This window comes from Dunckerocampus dactyliophorus, chromosome 1 (genome assembly GCF_027744805.1).
Source record: "Dunckerocampus dactyliophorus isolate RoL2022-P2 chromosome 1, RoL_Ddac_1.1, whole genome shotgun sequence".
Taxonomy (NCBI): Eukaryota; Metazoa; Chordata; class Actinopteri; order Syngnathiformes; family Syngnathidae; genus Dunckerocampus; species Dunckerocampus dactyliophorus.
Window position 1 is genome coordinate 16602137 of NC_072819.1, and position 19733 is coordinate 16621869.

At 40.8% G+C, this 19733-nt stretch overlaps 1 protein-coding gene across 3 annotated transcripts; it reads right to left on the reverse strand.

Moving 5' to 3' along the window:
- Window positions 1-265: 265 nt before the first annotated feature.
- On the reverse strand, window positions 266-18597 carry nr1h5 (nuclear receptor subfamily 1, group H, member 5). 3 transcript variants are annotated; one of them, XM_054793136.1, is made up of 9 exons: window positions 18160-18597; window positions 9349-9729; window positions 9130-9270; window positions 6242-6333; window positions 5948-6140; window positions 4627-4746; window positions 4476-4550; window positions 4293-4406; window positions 266-3120 (listed from the first exon to the last, which is right to left on the reverse strand). In XM_054793136.1, the coding sequence occupies exons 1-9, from the start codon at window positions 18281-18283 to the stop codon at window positions 2909-2911; spliced, it is 1452 nt and encodes a 483-aa protein (XP_054649111.1). In that variant the 5' UTR covers window positions 18284-18597; the 3' UTR covers window positions 266-2908. The 3 variants fall into 3 exon arrangements, 2 of the variants coding, with proteins under 2 accessions (XP_054649111.1, XP_054649101.1); XM_054793126.1 differs by having other exon boundaries at window positions 267-3120; window positions 6209-6333; window positions 18160-18593; XR_008573047.1 differs by having other exon boundaries at window positions 2975-3120; window positions 4293-4419; window positions 6209-6333; window positions 18160-18592.
- Between the last annotated feature and the right edge of the window lie 1136 nt (window positions 18598-19733).

Here is a 19733-nt window from a genome sequence, read left to right on the forward strand (position 1 = left end):
GAATGCCGCTCTATCAACGCTCGCGTCACCGCTAAACCAACGTTCACTACCGTTAAACCAACGTTCACTACCGCTAAACCAACGTTCACTACCGCTAAACCAACGTTCACTACCGTTAAACCAACGCTAAAGCAACGCCGGCTTCAGCGGTGCACCGCTAGGACAACGCCCGTGTTTTAGATTTTTTTCCCATTTTGTGCACGGTTACGAGCGGTGATGAATTTTTTTCACCGCTCCAGGAACGCTACAGCAAAGTTCGGGCGGTGTGACCGGGCCTTTAGATACCAGCTCCTTCGTGCTCTAAAGTCGATTCTGGAATAAAAATAGCGATACTTTTGATACATCTCTATGATTGGGTCCTTAGTTTTTCCTGATGTCGTATATTAGCTTGACTATATTATAAATCACCCCACTACCTCAGTATACTTAAGAGCTTTTTAAAATTTATCAGACAAGGTGAATTTGCACAGAGAGTCAGATCGGTATCGCCGATACCAGCCTAAATTTTTACCCAGTATCTGCTCGGAAATGAAATCATTAGTATCGCACATCACTCGAGCACACACTGCAGGAATCTCTGCTTCCGTAAACACACGGAAATGCCAGCGATGATCTTTTGAGCATGCGCGTTGCTTTCCAGACGCTCATATTAACATGTCGCATTTGTTGGTCATGTGAACGACCACATAAAAAATCTGATTTAAACAAAAAATCCGAATTGTGCATAATACCCTGCAGTGTGAACGTATCCATAGTCTCCCTATGAATGTGCAAGCCAAGGTTCTGATTCAACTACACCGTCTAGTGGTCGTGAGCAGTATTGCGATGTTTAGAGGTAAAACGGTGAGTCTTTATGAGCTCTCTTCTTACCCGGGTAAAAAAAAAAAAAAAGTCATTTTTTTAAAAATTCCATTACTGGAAAAAAAAAAGTAATACTCCGAGTCCAACGCTACTATAGTAGGGGTGCTCTGATATATCGGCCACCGATCAGTATCAGCTGATTTCCGTGAAAAAAGCACGGTATCGGCATATGCCTATACCTGTACTTGCTTTATAAGACCGATCATATCCGCCAATCAGCTGCGCCCCCATTGCAGCATCCAGCCTATAGCGACTGTCTCCCAGCCACTCTCCCTTCACAAAGCCAAAACAAGCATGGCTGCCGTGGGACTTCGTGGGACGTCGTGAGAGTGATATAAATATAAGCACCCTGCAAAACATGCCCTAAAATGTCTATCCGGGCATTTGCCGGGCGTTGCGTGGCATTTGGGGGGGCGGGCACTTGGCAGGGTGTGGTGAGGGTGTTGGTCCTGCTCGAGCACAATGCTGATCTGGCATCCAAACTCTCCTTAAAGAAGGCGCCTGATCCTCTTAAGTTTCACCAGTGATGTAGAAAAAGGAAGTCAAATATGTTTTTGTCTAAATGTGATGGCTCCCCTTTCATATCATATAGCACAGGGGTCACCAACGTGCATGGTGCCCGCGGGGCCTCCCAGGGAGCCTCTGACAACACATGAGGTGCCCGCAAGCCTGCTTTTCATTCAGGTTTTCAGTTAATAATGAAAGAACAGTAGAAAGAAATGAATTCTGAAATACAAAATGTGAGTTGTGGACACCAGCATTTTGTTAATGTTCTGGTAAAACAAGCATATTCGCTTTGTTTGGGTTTAAAATAAGCTCTGAAAATAAAGGTTACAAAAATGAGTAGCTCTTGGCCATTTTCATTCTGTAAAAGTAGCTCTCAAGGAAAAACGTTGGTGACCCCTGATATGGCCAATCGTTCATTTAAAAATGTACACGTGCTCGGTTCCAGTAGCTGTATCGGCCGATTTCACTCATGAATGATCGGTATCAGTATTGGCAGCATAAAACCCCGATCGGAGCATCCCTATACTGTACTATTACTATGCACACTTAAAAAGGCATTTCCATAAACATTAGGGGTTTTAAAGTATTAATGGAAACGTCAAACAATATGGCTTTTAATTGATATTGAAATGTATTCATTTGCCATTTTGGCAAGGTTTTGCATTTGAATTATTTTTTTGATGTTATAGTTTATGTATTTGTGTTGAAGTGTATCGGTTTAAACTGCATACGTTTACTTTTTACAGGATTTAGTTAGTTGACACTGATGTCCCATTCAGTGTCCTTTTAGAACACTCAAGATGACCAATTATAATAGTTGTATATGTCAAACATTGCCATATTATTAAGGAGTTCGTCAATTCCAATTTAATTTTAATAATTCATTTACTGAATAATTGAATAAAGCAAACCTAATATACAGGATGCATATTTGGATTGTAATTACATTATTTTAAGAAAGAAAACGAAATTCAACAATTGTTGTAAAATGTTGATAATGTATTTTTCTTATTTTTAAATTTATTTTTAATTTAAAAAGTAAAAAAAATCTAATTACATTTTACGATTAATGTAAAATATTCAGGTCATCTATATCATTGCATTTTTTTTAACTTGAACTTTTATATCATTGATTAAATTGGCTTGAAATTGTAATAAAATACTGAGAAGATATCAATTTTATAGTGATTTTTGTTGTATTAAAAATATAGCAGCAAGTGCCAGGCGTCTATTTGGGAGGAGGCCTTTATTATTATTTACTAGTATATTAGCTTGTGTGGTATTGAATTGTATATTACTGTCATGTAGTGGTAGCAATTTTTTTTTTTTTTGTGGCACCCCCTTGGGGTAAGGCATTTATTCGTAATACATGACGTCCTATTAGAGCGGAGGCCACTATTAGAGGAAAGACAATATTTTTAAAACAGTGACTCATTCTGCTTTCAGTCCCGAAAAGTAACATGACGTGTGCCCTCAGTGCAGTTAGTGACGTTGCGTGTGCTGTAGTGCACATCGGTGGCCACACGGTGGCGCTCCTCCATCAGGGTCCACGGTTCTGTCGGGTCAGAAGGAGGTAGTCGTGACGCAGGGTCCGAAGCTCCGTGAGACGGCCCAGGAGGCGACCAAACCTCTGCGGCCCGCCTCCTCCCACCGCTCCTGCTGCAGCACGAGTCCCACACACGCGTGACAGCAGGTCCAGTACCAGCTCCTGCATTTGGTCCACGTAGCTGGCCGCCAGCAATGACGCACGGTCTGCAGGATGGGAACGCCAGAAGAACCGCATGAACCTTGTCGCCACAGAAGCCTTCCAGTGACGGAAGAAGAGGTGTACTTTTTTGTGATGTCGAAAAGTGGCACACACGTCTCTGTCCAGAAGTACAGAATGAAATGTCCTGGATTGTGACTTGTGGTTTTAGGTGAAGAGACTCGTCTCCCTGGCACAAGCAGCCATCGAAAAGTGGGTACAAATTGTATTGTTCACCTGACAGATTTTTTGCTTTTTCTTTGACTTTTTAAAAGTAGTTGACCTTTTGTTAGGGTGTAATAGTGATGACAAAGAAAAAGCATAATGATGACTACAACTAAAAAGCAGCTTATCGCAGTACTCTTGTTATGGCTGGCTACACTTGGTTTTAAGACTTACTCTGAACAAGCTACTTGCATCACTTCTTTTGGCACATACATGACAATGTTCAAATGTTACCTTTTTTTCAACAGTATTTCAAGTCTTATGAGGGCAAAAACATATTTCCTATTGGGAAAAGGATTTTGAAATCAGACTATGTAATAATACTAAGGACGACAGATGAATAGACGGTTGCTAAAGTGCTAAATGATTTACTGTGATATGCTAAATGCTAAAGCTAGCATTGCTTTGTGATGTCAGCAGTGTCTGGACCAGAAGGCACGTCAGTTTGAGAAAAGGCAGTCCCAAAACAATAAAATGATGTTTGTAAATTCTATTACATTTTGAAATTTGAACAAATTAACAACTAGTTTACAATTACTTCAAGTGTGTATACGTTTTTTTGGGGGGGGGGACAGCCTGTATGTGTATCTATCTCACTATACACATACGTATCTATGTAAAGTAGGGGTCTCAAACTCAATTTCCCTGGGGGCCACTGGAGGTAGAGTCTGGGTGAGGCTGGGCCGCATCAAGTATTGGGAGTAGGGCTGGGAATCTCAGGGTACCTCATGATATGATACAATTCACAATACATCCATATGATAACACCACTGTTAGTTCAGTGTTGGTGTTTACTTGCCCCTGCAAGTATTTAAGTAACACTGAGCTTGCCCGGATGTTGCGGGCTGCAGTTACACTACTTTGATGTCCAGTCGCAGGCCGCAAGATCCGATTTGGTGGGCCGCGAGTTTGAGCCCCCTGATGTAAAGTGTAGGAAGAATATTGTAATAATTACCTGAGCAAAGCAGAGCAGTGGCACCAAGCAGGGCGTATTCAGCCTCGCTCACCTGCAGCGCCGCCATGCTGTGGCAGAAGTTAAGCACGGGGTTCAGGAGATCCTCGCTGCTTCCTGTACAAACAAACTACTCTTTACTTTTTTTGGTTGCAATTCTTACTATCGCTTCTTACGGGGACTCACCTGACGAAATGTCCTTTGAGCAGACATGCCTCAGCCAATTGTGTGTTGTTGCCGTTGTGCCGAAATGCTGCAGTGCTGATCAAAGAGATCAAAGAGCTTTAAAGTAATGTCAGGTAAATGATAGGCTGCCGTCAGAGACGTGTGTCCTCACCTGGACTGCTCCTTGTTGGCTGGTTACTGCAGAAGTTCTGTGCTGAGAACAGGAACATGAGGTCCAGTGAAGACGCTGACAAGAGGGAGCATTGGTCTGACACATCCAGCAGGTCAAAACCTGTATGGAGATTACAGTTACAAAAAAAAATTATTATTAAAAAAAAATGTTGCTTTAAGAGCCAAAAATCACACAAAAATATTCTGCAAAAATCTGCAACATTCCCCAACATTTTGCAACATTTTAAAAAATCTTTTTCCAGCATTCTGCAACTTTATCTAATATTTTGCAACACTTCAGAACAATCATTCTAAAACAATCTGCGACATTATTTGACATTTTTTAATCATCGTGTGCAAATCATCCAACACTTTCCACCATTCTTCAACATTACTGAACGTTCTGCAACATTTTTGAATGTCGTAACATGTCACATGTCTTAACTAAAACATTCACCAACATTCTGTAGAACATTCTGTATCGCAGCTTTTAAAAACGATTTCGCTACAACAATTGGCAATTTAGGCTAACATTTTCCAACTTAAAAAAAAAACATTTTACAACAATCTGCAACTTTATCTAGGATGTTCTAACGCTAACGCTTGTTAATCATTTTCCAGCAATCTGAAAGTTCATTTAACATCCACCCATCTTCTATGCCGCATATCCTCACCGGGGTCACGGGGGTATGCAGGAGCCTGTTCGTCTAACATTTTGCAACATTTTTTAAATTAATTTTCCACCATTCTGCAACTCCATGTTTTGCAACACCTTTTAAGTCATTCTAAAACAATTTACCTTTAGCTAACCTTTATCTAAGCCTTTTTTTTATTAAATCGCTCCGCAACAGTCTGCAATTTTATCTAACACTTTCCAAAATTCTGCAACATTTTAAAATAGTTTTCCAACGTCTGCAACATTCACCGATATTGTGCAGAATGTTGAGCAGCAGCCGTAGTCTTCATTCTCATAACATTGCAACAATACGCAACTTGAAGATTTTCCAATATTCTCCAACTTTATCTAACATTCTTTCAATCAATTCACAACAATCTGCAACTTTAGCATTTTCCAACATTCCGCAACATTTTAAAATAATTTCCCAACATTCTGATCAATATTGCAGATTTAAAAAAAAGATTTGAAAGAAATTGACTATGCACGGTACGATCCAAAGGTTTGGAGACACCTGGTCATTCAAAAGCATGGGGACGTGTCTCCAAACTTTTGTCCGGTGTATGCATGGTGATAAAGTGTGAGGACAAAGCAAATGTAATCTTATACAGTATATATCATTAAGTGTTGGTTCATGTTGTCTTACCTGGCACTGTCCTGGCAAACTGCAGAATTGGTGATGCAACCTCAGGAAGCCCCTCCCCTTCCTTTGCACACGGCCAATCAAAGAGCTGCATCGCCCTGCAGTGGTTGCCATCCAGAGCCGGACACTCTCGATGGGCCGCCACCATCTTGTCCACAAGGTGCTTCTGTTCTCGGCTTAAAGTGGCACCAGCTACCTGCGGCCGTGCAGTCGATACCCGTCTTATACGCACTAGAAGCAATAAGCAAACCATCCCTGTCGTACCTGTCCGCCAGGTAGTCTGCTGGTGGAGCTGACCTGACGACTGTTTGCACCCTCCTCCTCTTGTCTTCTTCCTCTTCCTCCTTTCCTCAGTCGTTTGGACTGACACTGGACCTCTGTCAGAAGGCCTGTGGACAGGAAGTAGTGTTACTGTATACGTCTTTACAGGACTATACTAGGGATGCATGCGATCGACGGGCCACTGATCAATATCGGCTGATTTCCGTAAAAAACACGGGATCGGCGTATGCTGATGAACGCCTTTCAAAGCCGATAATAAAACACAATTAGTTGACAGCAATAAAAGTGATGAAAGTTAGAACCCCTGCAACCTGGACACTGAATTTATTGTTTTTTCAGTTGGGCAGGACATAGTTCTATTTCATAACGATATTAGATAATATTTTATTCTGTTCATTTTATATCTTTAGCTAATAAATAATTATTGAACAGTTTATTTGCCATGTATTCGTATTACTCCAAAACAAGCATCAAATTCAATTCAGGTTTGTGTCAAAGAGCACAAAAATAGCCTGACACAAATAAAGGCAAAAAAAAAAAAAAAAACGACAATTCGTTTTTTTTTGTAATTACCTATTTGTCAGGGACCCTAGAAATTGTCCAACGGCGCCCTGGCCAATACCACTCATCATAAATAAACTGAAAACTGTACAGTTAATCCATGTGATTGGTATCGGCCGACCTCACTCACGGGTGATAGGTATGGGAATCGGCAGCATAAAACCCTGATTGGAGCGTCACTATTCTATACCACTGTACACCGTTCTAAAATATTCGACAGGTTTCGCAACCTCATTGTGCAATGTTCTTTAAACATTCTGCAACACTGCCCAACATTCCACAAGTTTTTCAATATTCCCCAAAGTGTTCAATACCGTAAACCAGGGGTCCCCAACCACTGGGCCACGGCCCAGTACCGGTCCGTGGGTGGGGCCGAACAGGACCACGAGAAGCTTTCAGGTGCAATGATTAAAAAAAAAAAATACACTTGTAAATAACTACATCAAATTTTATGTAAATGCATATCAATTTCGGAAATATGGACCATTATCTTATTTGAAAAATAATATACCGTTACAAATCACATAGTTTGGGCATTTATATGTTGTTTGTCGCAAGCGGTGACCCGTCCCACTTTGTTCGACGTCCCTGAACACTCCACCGTGTGTGTGCTAACTTTATCTCATGCCACACAGATAGACTACTACTGTATTTTTACCATTTTTCTTTCACCTCATATTTGGTGTCAAATGCTGATACTACGTGGGAATGCATAAAGGTAAGTTTTGATGACTTATTGAGTGCTAATGTGCACATTTGTCTCAAGTTAATTCATGCTAGCACACTGCCTTTTACCACACACGTCAAACAGCCATGTAATAATCTCTCTGGAAAAACTTGGCTGGAACTTGAATTGGTGGATGGTGGGTCGGCATTCATTTTGTGCTTTTAATTTGATGTTATTCATGTCTTAGTTTTACACAATACATCATAAATAAGATAAATTAGATTGCTATAATGTACAAACTCCCCCCCGGTCCGCGGGAGATTTGCGGGAACACAAGTCAGTCCGTGGGTCAAAAAAGGTTGGGGACCGCTGCCGTAAATGATCCAATTAACACCTCTGTTTCAATTAACCACTGAGACTCTTACAGTCGCCAGGAGTGTGTGGTCTACAAAAGCAAATAACTATCAAGGTCTCTAATTAGCCCTGGGTTTATATTGTTATTAACAGTTGTGGCTGTGGGCAACCTCCTGATGTCATTTTTTAAATTAACTCCACAAGATGGCAGTAGCTGCATTTGAAGTATCCTGAGTGGTCAGCATTCAACAGCTTTGTCTCCCTCTGCATGCGCTTTAAAATGTTGCTGCTCAGCTGTTGGTGTGAAAGTCATGCATCTTACACTTGTCGTGCTGTTGCTTACGACGAACTCTGCTGACTGAGCAGGTTGCTACTTACCGCTATTACAACATTGGTTCTGTTGCTGCTGTGTTGTGCAATATACTTGTTAATAAATGACCATGTGGTCAAAGATCTGATATCCTGCAATATTTCTAATCATTCTCCACCATTTGCTAACATTCTCCAACTGTAGAATTCTGCAACACTGTCCAACATTCTGCATTGTTCTTAAACGTTCTTCAGAATTCTCAAACATTCGCAAAACATTCTGCAATGTTCTTCAACGTCCTGCAAATTCTCTAATATTTGCAAACATTCTAAAACACGTGGAAATTAGCAGTCAAAGTTTGTTTTTGGTTTGTTTAAATCTGATGTGATATACAAGCATAATTGTGTTGTTGTTCATGTGTCGTGGACCACAAAGCCTGTGAACGTGTCAGACAGGATGCAGCTGAGGAAGTCCCAGTTCATTTCATGAACAATTTCAACAGTCTGCAACATTCTACAACCTTATCCGTGTTCTTCAACATTCTCCAAAATGCTGTAACAATTGCAAACATTTTCCAACATCCAAGTTTCTGCAACATTGTCCGACATTTCAACCCTTTGCAACATTGCCCAACATTATTTCACGTCCCCCAAAATGTCTTCAACGTCCTGTAAGATTTTGCGGCATTGCTTCAAATACAACATGCTTCAACTTTCAGCAGCACCTACCGACCCTCTCCAACTTTTGACAACACTTCCCAACGTTTCCCAGCAATCTTTAACACACTCCAAAATGTTCAACAGTCTACAAACCTTCCGCAACATTCTCTAAGATTCTCACTCATTCTGCAACATTTTTTAATCAAAATTCTGCAGCAATCACCAGCATTGCCTAACCTTCTACAAAAATCTTGAACATACAGTACTGCTAAAATGTGCAAGAACTACCAACAGTGTGCTCTTGAATGTGTAACAATCCTCGCACTCATGTATTATCCGTTTCTCTACTCACACTCAGCCAGCATTCCAACAGCGCGACACTTCCTGAGGCGACAGTCTTGACATTTCCTGCGCATGTACATGTCCATCTCGCAGCCGCCACCACTCTTGCAGTGATACACGGCCTTCTTCGTCACGCTACGTCTGAAGAAACCTGCAGGTGGACAACAGGAAGAAACCGTTAGCATCAGGCAGCAATGGCACAGCAACGGCAGTGTAATGGCGTGATCACCTTTGCATCCCTCACAGGTGAGGGCGTTGTAGTGATACCCTGATGCTTTATCGCCACACACCACGCACAGCTCGTCCTGACCTCGGATCCTGCTGCCCGACCCCACTCGTGACCTCCGTACCACAGGCAGACCGGTCAGTCCGAAGCCCTGCGGCAGGCCTCCGCAGTGGGGCTCGGGTGGGACGGGCTCACATGGTCCCTCCAGAAAGTCGAAATTATATGGAGCGTGGCAGGGCTGAGAGGAGGACGAGGACGTGGAGGAGGACGGGGAGCCGTAGAGGGGGAAGGACAGATTGGCAGGGTTGTACTGTTGAGGGCTGTAGGGGAGCAGCTGGAGGTCGGGCTCCGGCAGGGGGCAGGCTAGGGGGTCAGCCAACATGTCTGATTTGGACAAAGAACATTTCACTATTATGGAATATACCTGACGCTTTTGAAAGTCCATCCAAAATGTTACTGTTTTAAATGTATTTTTCATATTTAATACATCTATTTTTGTGATGATTTTTTTTACAATATGTTTGACAAAAACATGTATTATTAATATTCCACCACATGGCATCACAATGTATTTTTCATGAATTCAAACTAGCCGCACGGTGGATGAGTGGTTAGCATGTTGGCCTCACAGTCAGGAGTTTGGGAAGATCTGGGTTTGTATCTCCGCTTGGGCATCACTGTGTGGAGTTTGCATGTTCTCCCCGTGAGTGGGTGGGTTTTCTCTGGCAACACTAAATTGTCCATCGGTCTGAATGTGAGTGTGAATGATTGTGTACCCTGCCCCTCGCCTGGAGCCAGCTGGGATGGGCTCCAGCATACCGCGACCCTAATTAGGATAAGGGGCATAGAAAGTGGATGGATGGATGAATTCAAACTAAAATGAACTAAATGTGACTTAAATTACAATGAATTAATAATGAATGTAACATGATAAATTAGTAGAGGTGTCACAAGATACTGCAAGTTTGAAATGTGACAAGATTTCTCGTTTGGAGAAAAGTGAGAACAGATTGTGAACTATGGCATGTCTACTCTGAATGATAATACAGTAATATGGAAGTGGCTGTGTGCAAGGTATTATTGGAAGCTTCACACATAGCCTAGCATCAGTATCAACCAGTGACGTGTGACTACTTTTTTTTTTTTTTTTTCCCCATTGGAGTTGAACAGTTAATGTCCAAGCAGAAGCTGTCGTAATTTCTCAGATTAAAACACGTAGATGTGTGGATAATCCCCGAACGGGCTCCATTTATGCTTGTTACATCTGGCTGAGCGCCAACTTCACAAGCACAAGTTAGTTAGTAATGCTCCACGTTAGTAGCACTAATGAAAGTCAGGCATATCGGTGACAAAGTATTGGAAAATAAAGGGTTAAGTTAAGTGGGTGTCTTGCTTCATTAATAATAGTATTGTGCCGACCCTAGCTCCGCTTCATAACACACGTCATACGTAGAAGAGATCCATGTTGACAATTTAGTGACATGATCGCCATATTTAGCAAGTAGCGCTTCACATTAAAAGTGAAAGACAGGAAGTGTTTCTTGCGTCATGCATTTTTTCCGTAATTGAATACACACAGGTCAACGAAGGTGAAATATCTGCCGCACAGACGAGCTGGAGTTGAGCTCCACCTCCGATTCTGAAAGCTGCGTAAACCCCGCCACAATGCAACCCTACTCCTGACCAGCCCTGGGACACACACTCCTCCAGCGCCTGACAACACCTCGTCTTCCTGGCAAAGACTCAAGGGTGTCCAAAGTGTGGCGTGGCAAAGGAGCCATTTGTGGAACTTTGCCCATAAATAAAAAAATAGGGCAAAAAGGCATGAAACTAGAAAAAGCTACAATGTCGATACTAATAACTAGCAGTGTCATGAGACGAGACAAGATTTCAACATTACTTTTAAGAAAAGTACAATGAAGAAATATGATATATATTGCAATCTGCTTATTTAATTTCTACTACGTTACACTCTTCTGCACTTTGTGTTTATGCTACCGCCTCCACGCACCGAGACAAAAAGACTATGACTGACAAAAGGGCTCACTCTGTTCATGCTGTTGTTCTATGCAACAAACGCGCCAATGTGCTGAAACCAATGCACGGAGGTAACTCTCCTTCCTGCCTGTTTGTAGGCAAGACGAGGAAAAGAGACGCGCAAACGGCAATATATCGAGGCCGGCAAAATTATCGAGTTCATTTTCACTTACTGCGTGATAAACTTATTTCTTTATTATCGTCCCAGGCCTAGGTCACGTTTTAATCTTGCAAGATCTTGTTACACCCTTACTAATAACTAGTAAAATCACAAAAATTTGTCTTTAACGTGTTTGGGTTTTTTACAATTATAAATATAAACGGACAGCTGGACATCTCTGCAGTAAATAGACAAAGACAAGTAGATAAGACAAAACCATTGAGCTGGCGTTGTTCAACTACAAGCTGGAACCATGAATGCTGACACTTCTATTGGAAAGCCAGCATTTCAAGAAATGCTGTAAACGTTTGACAGACAGTACGAATTGCCTGTGAGAAAATACATGTCACAAACATCAATTTCGCGACTTGAAAGAGTGAAAGACGATATATTAAAAGGAAATATTGCATTGTTATGATTTATTATTTAGTATTATTTCTATTATTATTATATATTGTCATAACAGTGGTTTATTTTGTGTCAAAAAATGTTGACAATAATGTCGTTTAGCGTCAATTTTTGGAACAAATGTTATAAAATACGCACTTGCATGATTTTGTGACTCGGTTAAATAAAAAGTTTGTCCAATCATATTTTTCATTGTACTTTTTACGTTCTCATGGACCATTTACTTATCTCCATTACAAATTCACATTTCCAGCAGCTCTGCAAAAGTGTCACAATAAACTTAATCACTTAAAAATAAAACAAACAAGGCAAGATAGGAGAGAAGAAAAATAAGAATATAGAATAAGAATAAATAAATACGGAACAGATCACTTCGAATTCTATAATATATAAGCTAAATCCAGTCCTGTAGTGTTTAAAAGCCGCATGGTGTGGGGGAGGAATGATCTGCTCAGTCATTCGGAGGAGCAGGGCAGTGACAGTAATCTGCCACTGAAACTGCCCTTCTGTTGGGAGATGATGCTGTGCATTGGATGATGCTGGTTGTCCATGATGGAAAGGAGCCTCCTCAGTGTCCTTTGCTCTGCCACAGATGTCAGGCTGTCCAGCTCAGTGCCAACGACAGAGCCTGCCTTCCTCACCAGTTTGTCCAGGCGTGTGGCATCCTTCTTCTTGAGGCTGCTCCCCAAGCACACTGTTGCCTACAGGAGGGCAATAGCGACCACAGTCTGGTAGAAGATCTGTAGCAGCTTCTTGCATACGTTGAAGGACACCAGACGGCTCTGCCCTTTCCTGCACAGAGCATCCATGTTGGCAGTCCAGTCCAGTTTCTCATCCAGATGCACTCCTGGGTATTTGAAGGTGTGAACCACCTCCACAAGGTCACCTTTAATGAGAACAGGTTCAGGGTGTGTCCTGTTTCTCCTCAAGTCCACCAACATTTCCCTGGTCTTGGTGGTGCTGAGGTGCAGCTGGTTTGTGTTGCACCAGTTGACAAAGTCCTGGATAAGTTTTCTGTACTCATCCTCCTGTCCAGTCCTGATACATCCCACGATCCGCGTACTTCTGTACATGGCAGAGCTCAGAGTTGTACTGAAAGTCAGACGTGTACAGGATAAACAGAACAGGAGAGAGCACAGTTCCCTGTGGTGCTCCGTGCTGCTGGTCACAATGTCGGACCTGCAGTTCCCCAGTCGCACGTACTGAGGTCTGCCAGTCAGGTAGTCTGTGATCCCTCCCACCAGGTGTGATCCTCCTCACATCTGTGTCAGTTTGCGCCTGAGGAGCTGAGGCTGGATGGCCTTAAAGGCGTTGGGGAAGTCCAAAAATGTAATCCTCACAGCACCACTGCCTCTGACCAGGTGAGCGCAAGTTTGGTAGACTAAGAAGATGATGGCGTCCTCAACTCCCAATCTCGTGCATCGTCTCGTCTCTTGAGTTGGGTCACGTGGCACCCCTATAAATTGGGTATTCATTTTCTCTTGTAAAATGATGTAAATGTATTCATTTTTTCTTATCATGCATTCAAACAAAATAAAGACTACTTTTTTTCCAACAGATCGGAAAGAAATATATTTATTTACATATAAAGTTGCTAAAAATTTATAGAAATGTTAAAAATCAAATGTCTCATTTTTAATATTTTCCACTTGTTTGATTTAAAATACATTTCAAATATGGATATTAAAAATCGAATTAAAAATGTCCAGTTTGATTAGCATTTCTCTTTGTTTTTTCATTTAAATGATTAAAAAAAAATACACATGGCCCTAGTACCTGATAAAAAAATACATTTGACTTAACTAATTTTTTTTTATGTAAAAGATTACAAATTAAATTATAAATGTATGCTTCTGTCAGGATGAATGAGTTACTTTCCCACTACAATAAACTACCATTAAGGATAGAAAAGTGATGATGTCATGGGGGATCATAGCACTAACTGCTCAGCCAATAAGATTGCTCTGATTGCTCATACCTATACTGCTCACAGCCACTAATGGGCATATTTTCATGCTATCTGATGTGCTGTGATGTACAAGCGTAATTGTGTTGTTCTTTGAGTGTCGTGGCTCTTTGGTCTGGACCACAAAGCTTGTGAACGTGTCAGACAGGATGCAGCTGAGGAAGTCCCAGTGACGTCTTCTGAGCATTTCTGTCCACGTCTGAAGTCTGGTCTCCAGTGAGAAGACATTTGAGTCCACTGGTGGCCTCCTAAAGAGCAGCTGGACTCTCATACTCGGCCAAGCTTGAGCAGGAGAATGGGAAACAGGGGAAGAACATCGAGTGTGAACTTAACGTGCCGTCCGTCCGACACACAGCTAGATCGCCTTTACATCTGCTAGAGCAGAGCTCGCTATAAGGAGACGAGTGTCTCACCATTCCAGCTCACTGTGTGTGAATTCTGCCCACAATGAGGACTCGAAGCTATGGTTTCATGTCCAGTTCCTATTGACCCAGGCAGAGGGGTGGTCTACAGAAGAAATGGACCTTGGTGGTTGATGGGTGACTATTGAATACATGAATTAATATATTTGATGGAGGGAAGAACAGATGACAAATGAACAAATAAAGTGTTTTTATTACCTACCTTGAGTGCTTTGTGTCTCCCCCTTCCTGATCTCTTATTCTTTTGCATGTCACACTGAAACCATTTATTATTAATGGAGAAAAAAAATATAACGCCTCCACCCATTCCCAAATATTTAAGTGTGACAAACACGCAAGTGGGTTCAATTCTCCCCTTGGGTATCTCTGTGTGGAGTTTGCATGTTCTCCCCGTGTGTGTGTGTGGGTTTTCTCTGGGTACTCCGGTTTCCTCCCACATTCCAAAAACATGCATGTTAGGTTAATTGGCGATTCTAAATTGTCCATAGGTATGAATGTGAGTGTGAATGGTTGTTTGTCTATATGTGCCCTGCCATTGGCTGGTGACCATTCCAGGATGTAAACCGCCTCTCGACCGAAGTCAGCTGAGATAGGCTCCAGCATCCCCCCGCGCCCCAAATGAGGAGAAGCGGTATAGAAAATGGATAAGTGTGTGTGTGTGTGTGTGTGTGCGTGCGTGCGTGTGGAAGGGGAGTGTCATATCATAATATCATGTGACCCAAGTGTTTACAAACCATTAGCAAACTGTCTAAACAACCCCCGAGCGTCCCTCCCTTTCCATCCCACACATGTTTGGCAGCCAACAAAAGCAGCAGCGAACTGGTTAGCAGTGCATGCTGGGACCTCCCTGAGTGGCAAATAAACAGCATTCATCAAAGAGTCACTGGACTGAAACTACACTACAAGTCATTGTTACCATGCTAGCATAGCCTACAGTATATCATTTTACTCATTCATGACATGTGCTGGAAATAGCTTCTTCCTGAAAAGATGAATAGATCTTAGTAACGCTGTCCCTTTAAAATTAAAAACCACACACATGCTGCGGACCTTGCCTCACCATATATTTACCCTGCGGGGTGAGAGGTCATGCTTTCATTTGGTACTTAGATATGAGAGGGAAAAAAACATTTTCAGTGCACATTTGGATTATTTTCACTTTGGACTATTACATTGTGCTAGCATTAGGGGCTAATTGGGCGCACTAATACACCAGATCCAACAGATGGCGCTGTGGTGAAAAAAAAACAATTTAATGAGCAGTAGTGCCACTTACATTCTTACCTTCTATATACTTTCAAAAACCGAACAAGCTAAAACCTAATTCCCTACAATATAAAACATATTTAAGCAAAGTTGAAAAATCATTTCAGTGACCCTTTAAGTTGGACATATTTAGCATTGTCAGGCCTTGGCAGAGATATGCACTCTAATGTTGTAGGCCTACCACCATTTTTGCTACCTGTGCTAGCCATCACAGCATCCATCATTAGCTTTGTGTAACTGGCTGGTGGCTTGGATCTGAGTTAAACATTAATATCTCAGCAAAGGAAAATCAATCAATCTTTGTTTAATACATTATATTTGTATCATTTATATATTATTTATTTCATACGGATATCTTTAAATTGTATTTTATTTTAGGTTTTCCTCAGTACCACTCGATGTAGCCTATGTGCAACTAGTAGTACTCGTACCACAGTTTGACAGTGGATTAAATTGTTAATTGAAACTTTTTTAATGATTGAATGAAAAAAATTGTACACAAAAAAAAATATTCTTTTTTTTTACCATTTCAAAATATTGTATTACACTGTTTTTGTTTAATTAAAAAAAACTTATAACACCAACTTTGGGAGACAAAAAATCATATATTTTTTTTAAACTGACAAAATTTGGAGAGGCATGCTTTCAAAGGACGGTGACGACATACAGTGAAATCTTGGTTAGCATCCCTCTCGGCTAGCATGTTTTTTTTTAGTTAATGTAGAAAATTTACACCGAAATTTTGCCTCGATTTGCGTAAATTTAACGGCTAGCATAAAATATGGCGTATGTCTTGTCGTGATAATAACACACCGCGTGAGTTCAACTCTTTTCTTAATGTATTTTTTATCACAAACATCCTTGTTGCATAACTTGCTAACAAAATGGCAACCACAACCGGAAGCCAGTGGTTGACTCGCAAATGTTAACACAAAATACGTTTTTATAGTTTTACAAGTAGAGCTTACATGCATACAACAATTCTAAATGCATAGAATTTAGTAGAGTTTCCCACCTTCTTTATCAAAATGCACTTTTAACTTTCTTTGTTTAGGTGAGAAACACAATTGAATTCAAGAAATAACTCAAAACATGCAAAACAGGAAGGTGGTGTCCGTGTGGTGTCTCGCTGCCACATCATGTCTTTGGGAACAGTAACATCAAGAAGTTTGTCTTCTATGAAGGTAAAATAACCTCAAATGTTCATTTATCCCTTTCTTTCATCATTTATATGTATTTATATGCATTTTGAATTGTTTTCTGCATGTCAAACTACTATTGTAAAACTATAAAAACGTGTTTTGAGTTAACATTTGAGAGTCAACCGCTGATGACATCACAGACAGGTAACATAGCTGACATCCGGCTCCGGTTACCATTTTGTTAGCAAGCTACATGACATTATTTCTGATGGGAAAAGCTGATTTGGTTAGCGTCCGTTTCAGTTAGAGTCATACGTTCTGGAACAAATGAATGACGCTAACCAAGGTTCCACTGTATACTGTAAAAACAAGGTAAGAAATGAAGTTATTAGTTATCAATAAAGTTATTTCATTACTTAGACTGTGTGATAAGTACTGTATTAGTATTTAGTTATATACAGTGATGTTTTAATAGTTTTTTATAAAATATTTTGTCAAAGCTGTCGGAGCCTGAAATGAATGAAAAGTACTTACGAAAGTATTCATCCATGCATCCATTTTCTATGCTGCTCATCCTCACTAAATGTATTTTACACGCGTCGACGCTATTGACTGATAACTTGAAAAATCTGTGGAGTACAGCGCAGGACGTCCGCCAAATCTGAACTACCTGAATTTCATGACATTTTTACTAAGAAAGTGAGTCAAATGTTTTTAAACTTGACAAGAGGGAAAAAGCTCGAAAAATATCTGGATCTGCACCCAAATGTGATTGGTTCCCTCTAGGCCCATTAAAGTTAAGACAGTGTTTTGTTATTAGGAGCGGTTAACTTCTTTTTACGCTTGCATGAAAGTTTAATAATGTTTAAATGTGACACAAAACATTGCCTGTACAGTTAATTACGTTTTTATGATGGCCAAAATTTGACCCTATTTCTATTAGACTGTTTTATAATTTATATTACTATATAATTTATATACTATTTTATATGTCTTACTACCACTACTTGCTATGTTCTTATTACACTTGCATGACAGTTAATGTTTAAAATGTGACTGCATTGCCTATAGTCTTTATAGTGTGCGTGTGTTCTCTATTTTGACATCCTACTGTGGACATTTTGTCCTGTCCACTCATGACTCACCCTACATTATTATAATAGAGAGGTTCACTTAATTTTCCACTTGTATGATAGTTAATATTGTTAAAATGTGACTTAAAACATTGCATGGAGATTTTAAAAAAGCTTGTGTGGTGGCCAGAGAGAGAATTATTTCAATCCATTTTCTTAACCTCAGAAGTGTAGTTTTTGGCATTAATAACACGCTGGGGTGATAACACGTATTTTTGTAATCTTTTTCTTTAGGTTGAATGTCTGAACTGAAGACCAACAAAAAAGACGACTTACTTACCGTAAAACTGGATGGGCTCCGTGGAGCAGTAAGAGTCCGAGGAGGAGAGAAAACCTCCCGCTGAGAAGTTCATGTCCAAGTCTGTCCACTCTCTCATCTGGACACAACAAGAGTGTCTCTGCATGTACTAACAAACACACACACACACACACACACACACAGTGTGTCATCAAGCGTGTCCCAAATCAGACGACAATCTACACGTCAATTGTCATGAAGACGACTATGTGGGAAAAAAAACATGGGACAATCCCCCAGGATGTGTTTCAGGTCTCTGAGAGGACGAGTCCAGCGGAATGCTGCTGGTTTGGGTCTGTGATAGATGATGATGCGTTGGAGGAGGTCCCATTAGGACCCCTGAGGGAGGAAGGGGGCGAGAACCAAGAGGGGACACCCAGTGTAGGACTGGGACCCAAACAGCTGGGACTTCATACATCAAAACCATGTCAGCTTTGGAGGGGAAACATGGTGACCTTTAACCTCTTTGGTAACACCATGAGGGATGTGCAACACTTGTGGTGTGTTTGTACTCTATGTCTGTGTATACAGTGGGTCTATGTGTGTGCGCCGAGTCTTTAGAATATTAAACTGATTTGCTATAAAGGGTTAGGTTTAGGGTTAGGGACAGGATCGGGGTAGGGTTTCAGCTGGGTTTACACTTTTACAAGCTTTTACAAAACACTTTGAATGAATTATTGTCTGTACAGTGTGTATGTATGCTGTTAGACCCAAATTTAGATGAACTAGTTCTATACATTATTTCATAGCGTGTATTGCTTATTTTTAAACAACTTGAGCGGGTGAGTTTTAGGAGGCTTTTCCGGACGATCCTTGTTTAATGAATTATTTACTACACTCTGTTTACTCTGCCTTTTGTTTATCAATGCTGTGTTTGTGCTGCAGTTAATATTGGACACTAGTTTGATTTAAGAAGACCTCCTCCTGTCTGCTCCCCGAGGAGAGGATGAGAGGTCCAAGCTGGGCACGGACCAAACACTAAAACACAAAATCACATGACAAGACAGTGCTTGTAAATCTTAGTTTGACACATAGCATGCTGTTTGAGGACGTCGGCATTTGGCAGGGAATACAACTGGAGAGCGTCCAATCGTCACGATCGATCGTAAAAAAAAAAAAAAAAGAAAGAAACATTTGCTGTTGACTCACGGCCAAAGTGTACGTTTGCTACTCTGAGCAAACACACACGCTGCATCGTTTGGACCACAAATCCATAATGACACACCTTTGAATCACGTGCAGATGTTCCTCTCTCTTTCCTCATGTATTTTATAGTTAATGCAGACCCTAAAATGAATGTTGATGGTCCGAGGGAGAGTGTTTTGTTGCTTTGTAGTGGTTAAGTTTTTACTCATGTGTGTGGTGTTAAAAAACAAGATGCTTGTTTTTATGTGTCCTACAGTGGTTAACGTCTTTCAAATGACATGTGAGTTGGACTGTCTTACATGACTCACTGTGGTTAACTTCTTTTTACACTTACGTGACTCGTAAGAATGTTTAAAAAATTGTGTTTTATTGTTTTTATGTCTTAGTGGGTTACTTCTTTTTACACTTGC

What these genes read in the sequence shown, in the direction of transcription:
- nr1h5 (XM_054793126.1), bottom strand. Translation starts at nt 18,283, where the DNA reads ATGCAGAGACACTCTTGTTGTGTCCAGATGAGAGAGTGGACAGACTTG. An exon ending in GTTTGCCAGGACAGTGCCAG is followed by an intron (nt 4,747 to 5,947) that starts GTAAGACAACAT and finishes ATCTCCATACAG; the next exon opens with GTTTTGACCTGCTGGATGTG. An exon ending in CACTGCTCTGCTTTGCTCAG is followed by an intron (nt 3,121 to 4,292) that starts GTAATTATTACA and finishes CCCATCCTGCAG; the next exon opens with ACCGTGCGTCATTGCTGGCG.